The sequence below is a fragment of the Xyrauchen texanus genome, chromosome 8 (genome assembly GCF_025860055.1).
Source record: "Xyrauchen texanus isolate HMW12.3.18 chromosome 8, RBS_HiC_50CHRs, whole genome shotgun sequence".
Classification (NCBI taxonomy): Eukaryota; Metazoa; Chordata; class Actinopteri; order Cypriniformes; family Catostomidae; genus Xyrauchen; species Xyrauchen texanus.
This window is the reverse complement of record NC_068283.1, coordinates 50,509,339-50,515,213: the sequence shown is the minus strand read 5'-3', so window position 1 is coordinate 50,515,213 and position 5,875 is coordinate 50,509,339. Positions and strand designations below refer to the sequence as shown.

General features: G+C 35.6%; 1 protein-coding gene across 2 annotated transcripts in view; it reads right to left on the bottom strand.

Annotated features, from left to right (window-relative positions):
- Positions 1-936: 936 nt before the first annotated feature.
- The window catches only part of mgp (matrix Gla protein), a 7,639-nt gene continuing 2,700 nt past the window's right edge, over positions 937-5,875 (bottom strand). For both annotated transcript variants that reach the window (XM_052131968.1, XM_052131970.1), the window contains exon 5: positions 937-1,665. In XM_052131968.1, coding sequence (XP_051987928.1) covers positions 1,503-1,665 — 163 coding nt within the window. In that variant the 3' untranslated portion in view covers positions 937-1,502. The remainder of the gene's footprint in view (positions 1,666-5,875) is intronic.

Here is a 5,875-nt window from a genome sequence, read left to right as displayed (position 1 = left end):
TTGAAATGCAGTTATGCATGTGTGTATAGTTGTAATGAAGTTATGCATGTGTGTACAGTTGAAATGCAGTTATGCATGTGTGCACAGTTGAAATGCAGTAATATGTGTACAGTTGAAATGCAGTTATGCATGTGTGCACAGTTGAAATGCAGTAATATGTGTACAGTTGAAATGAAGTAATGCATGTGTGTACAGTTGAAATGCAGTAATATGTGTACAGTTGAAATGCAGTTATGCATGTGTGTACAGTTGAAATGCAGTTATGCATGTGTGTATAGTTGTAATGAAGTTATGCATGTGTGTATAGTTGTAATGAAGTTATGCATGTGTGTACAGTTGAAATGCAGTTATGCGTTTGTACAGTTAATGCAGTAATATGTGTGTACAGGAATCTTGTCATGTCTGTGCAGTAGCTTGTGGCTTTGGTCAAGAGTTTAAATGCTGAACAAACATAAACATCTGGACATTGGAATGTATTATTGTATTCTGGCTCTTCTAGTCTCCACCAACAAAGTTGTGTTGCTATTTATTCACATAGAAGCCATGTTCTTGGACAGCAGCTGTGTAATTTTGCCTTCTAGGTTGAGAACAGTTCAAGTGCATCGGCTGCAAAGTCTCTAAAATAATTCTCCATGTGATTTTTCAGAAGAAATTCAGAGGTCAATATCAAACTGTGTTCTCGAGTAAAAGGTCCTGAAATAACTTCCAATAATAAACAGATGACAGGAGATGATTGTTGAGTGAGGTTTGCAGTAGTTTAATTTTGAACCTGCTACAGTGTTAAAGAAAGACTTTTACATCTGTTGTTCACATATCAATTGATTTTTTTGCATGTGAAATATATATATATATATATATATATAGTATTTAACATTATTGTGGCAGCGGGGGCGTGGTCAAGCGCCCGTCCGGGATAGGAAAGCGGTAAGGGCGCTTACACCTGAGCTAAATTATGCCTAAACACCTGTCTCTAGTGAAGGAGGACAGGAAACAGGTCTTCCTCTCAAGGTAAGTCTTTTTATTTATATTTTCCTCACACTATTTGCACACACAATACAAATGACAAACACTGGGTCTGCTTGTGGTCTCTCTCCCCGTCTGGAGGCTCTGTGTCTGTTTTTATGCCGCTCTCCTCGTGCTCACTGGAATTAGAGACAGGTGTTTAGGCATAATTTAGCTCAGGTGTAAGCGCCCTTACCGCTTTCCTCTCCCGGACGGGCGCTTGACCACGCCCCCGCTGCCACAATTATTCTGGCAACTCTTTCTTTTCCAACCACAAACTTGTTGAAGTAAAACAGAAATACAGATTGCACTTTGAATAACTGTTCATTGTTAATAATATGTAAATATCTGGGCTAACTGGCCCTTCATCAGTCAGCAAGTGAATGTTAGCAACATGGCAGCGACACAGAGAGAATATACTTTATGTTGTAAAGGGGTTGAGTTTCATATGTATGTGATTAGTTAAATGAATCTGTTAAATGTAAATAAGAAGGCGGGTCTTAGTATCTCCTGAGGTTAAAGTTATTGTGATGTCTGTTCGGGTTCAGTTGCAGACCACCGAAATACTTCTGATAGGCGAGTGGGAAACCGTAATGGTGAGCGAACAGACGGCAGGGGGAGAAATCTTCACAGATCTCGGCCTTCTGCTCAGCCGGAGACTTTCTGAAACAACAAAACACAAGAGAATTTCACCTGTTGTGTTTGTTTTTACTGTCATTCATAAATCTCCCTCAGCGGTCCACAGAGAAATACACAATTCATTCAGTTCTTTAGTTTTGTGTTCCAGTCTTCAATGAAATGCCGTTTGTTATGAATGTCAGTGTTTTATATAGTGTATTTTATTGTGCATGTAATCAGAACACAATACAAGATCTGTATGTATCCATTACTCCTAAAGATCAACAATCTGAAAACATTTACTTAGACATTTCAAAATGAACTCGTGCACATGAATGACGTTTGCAGCGCACAACTAATCATGTGAGAGAACGGCGGGATTTACCTCTCTGCTGAAAGCTGATGACTATGAAAATAAATCTGCTGTGCAAAAGACATGTTTTAAAGATATATATATATAATTATAATGCATTTGCACTGCTCAAGAGTTCAGCATGATTTACACAGTACAAGAGATAACTGTACTTAAAGACATGTACACAAGAAACGGCGGCTGCTGCGACTGATTGAATTATTCATGTGAAAGATGAGATGATACACTGAAGTTTTGGGCAGTAAAGGTCTAAAAAGAGATCAGCAACTGTGCACTGATAAAGAAAATGATTTCTTTCAAACATGGCAAAAATATAGGAGCTTCAAAATTCACACGTATTTATTTACAGGAAAGAAGATATTAATTAACCGAAGTTAATGTAAAAGAAATAAAAAAAGGAAATGAAGCCATAAATAAAGTATATAATACATTCAATACTCAATCCAGTGTTTGGAGGATAAAATAAGATCTGTTTTTATTATTATTGCACATTTTATTCAGAGTAAATATAATAGCTGGTAAAAAGGGGATTGTTGGAGAAATTGTGGAGAATAAAGTCTCATTACACTCAAATTCTATATATTCTATACGAGTGCTCTAAATTGATTAGGCAGGTTAATTCTCATTGGCCTTTTTTCATAGATCAGAGGCATATTCGGCGCTCAAGAAAGACCCCTAGTGTCGCTTCTCCAACACAACGTCGAAGTGAGAATTTATCAGACTAAAACCAGAATTATACAAGACTAAAACCAGAATTATACCAGACTAAAACCAGACTTAAACCAGACTTATACCAGATTTAAACCAGAATTATACCAGACTAAAACAAGATTTAAACCAGAATTATACCAGACTAAAACCAGACTTAAACTAGAATTATACCAGACTAAATGCAGATTTAAACCAGACTTAAACCAGAATTATACAAGACTAAACCAGACTTAAACCAGATTTAAACCAGAATTATACCAGACTAAAACAAGATTTAAACCAGAATTATACCAGACTAAAACCAGACTTAAACTAGAATTATACCAGACTAATTGCAGATTTAAACCAGACTTAAACCAGAATTATACAAGACTAAACCAGACTTAAACCAGAATTATACCAGACTTAAACAAGACTAAATGCAGATTTAAACTAGACTAAAACCAGAATTATATCAAACTAAAACCAGAATTATATCAGACTAAAGCCAAACTTAAACCAGAATTATATCAGACTAAAACCAGAGTTAAACCAGACTAAAACCAGAATTATACCAGACTAAAACCAGACTTAAACCAGACTAAATCAGAATTATACAAGACTAAATCAGACTTAAACCAGAATTATACCAGACTAAAACCATACATAAACCAGAATTATACAAGACTAAACCAGACTTAAACCAGACTAAAACCAGAATTATACCAGACTAAAACCAGATTTAAACCAGAATTATACCAGACTTAAACCAGACTAAAACCAGAATTATACAAGACTAAATCAGATTTAAACCAGAATTATACCAGACTAAAACCAGACTTAAACCAGAATTATACAAGACTAAACCAGACTTAAACCAGACTAAAACCAGAATTATACCAGACTAAAACCAGATTTAAACCAGAATTATACCAGACTAAAACCAGATTTAAACCAGAATTATACCAGACTAAAACCAGACTTAAACTAGAATTATACCAGACTAAAACCAGACTAAACGCAGATTTAAACCTGAATTTTACAAGACTAAACCAGACTTAAACCAGACTAAAACAAGAATTATACCAGACTAAAGCCAGACTTAAACTGGATTTAAACCAGAATTATACCAGATTAAAACCAGACTTAACCCAGATTAAAACTACTTTTACACCAGATTTAAACCAGAATTACACCAGATTTAAACAAGATTTAAATCAGATTTAAACCAGACTTAAACCAGAATTATACCAGACTAAAACCAGACTAAACGCAGATTTAAACCAGAATTTTACAAGACTAAACCAGACTTAAACCAGACTAAAACCAGAATTATACCAGACTAAAACCAGACTTAAACCGGATTTAAACCAGAATTATACCAGACTAAAACCAGACTTAATCCAGATTAAAACTACTTTTACACCAGATTTAAACCAGAATTACACCAGATTTAAACAAGATTTAAATCAATTTAAACCAGACTTAAACCAGACTAAAACCAGATTTACACCAGACTTAATCCAGAATTATACCAGACCAAAACCAGACTTAAACCAGATTTAAACCAGACTTAAACCAGAATTATACAAGACTAAACCAGACTTAAACCAGACTAAAACCAGAATTATACCAGACTAAAACCAGAATTATACCAGACTAAAACCAGACTAAAACCAGACTTAAACCAGACTTATACCAGACTTAAACCAGAATTATACCAGACTAAAACCAGACATAAACCAGAATTATACAAGACTAAACCAGACTTAAACCAGACTAAAACCAGAATTATACCAGACTAAAACCAGATTTAAACCAGAATTATACCAGACTTAAACCAGACTAAAACCAGAATTATACAAGACTAAATCAGACTAAACCAGAATTATACCAGACTAAAACCAGACTTAAACCAGAATTATACAAGACTAAACCAGACTAAAACCAGAATTATACCAGACTAAAACAAGATTTAAACCAGAATTATACCAGACCAAAACCAGATTTAAACCAGAATTATACCAGACTAAAACCAGACTTAAACTAGAATTATACCAGACTAAAACCATACTAAACGCAGATTTAAACCAGAATTTTACAAGACTAAACCAGATTTAAACCAGACTAAAACCAGAATTATACCAGACTAAAACCAGACTTAAACCGGATTTAAACCAGAATTATACCAGACTAAAACCAGACTTAACCCAGATTAAAACTACTTTTACACCAGATTTAAACCAGAATTACACCAGATTTAAACAAGATTTAAATCAGATTTAAACCAGACTTAAACCAGAATTATACCAGACTTAAACCAGACTAAAACCAGATTTACACCAGACTTAATCCAGAATTATACCACACCAAAACCAGACTTAAACCAGATTTAAACCAAAATTTAAACCAGACTAAAACCAGACATAAACTAGAATTATACCAGATTAAAACCAGACTTAAACCAGATTTAAACCAGTCTTAAACCAGAATTATACCGGACTAATACCCGATTTAAACCAGAATTATACCAGACTTAAACCAGATTAAAACCAGAATTATACCAGACTTAAACCAGAATTATACCAGGCTAAAACCAGATTGAAACCAGAATTATACCATACTTAAACCAGATAAAACAACATATTTAAACCATATTTAAACTGGAATTATACTAAACCAAAACCAGACATAAAACAGATTTAAACTAGACTTAAACCAGACTTAAACCAGAATTATACCAGACTAAAACCAGTTTTAAACCCGACTAAAACCAGATTTATACCAGACACTAGGGGTCCAATTTAAATCACGCCATGCGCTGAGCCGTGTACGTACGTGCAGGTTTTTCACGTGCAAAGGCGACCAGCTGTGTCAGACTGCACGTACCCTTCCCCAATGCCCCAAAAAAGTCGTCGGAATCCTTCTGGTTACCTTAGACAGGGGAACAAGGCAACGCTTGCCAACCTGGGAACGGGCTGAGCCTGGCTGGGCCTCTTTTCTCTCTATGTCTCTCCGCATAGAGCAAGAACGGCTGGGGCCCTTACACGCATCGAGGGAAGGGGGTCTTACCCAGTTTTCTATTCTATCAGGGGGAAAAGACCCTGCGGAGACCACACCTGCCCGGAAGGGGAGGTAACAGTGGTAAATACATCACATTTGTTTTTAGGCGACATGTGGAAAGTGGCGCGG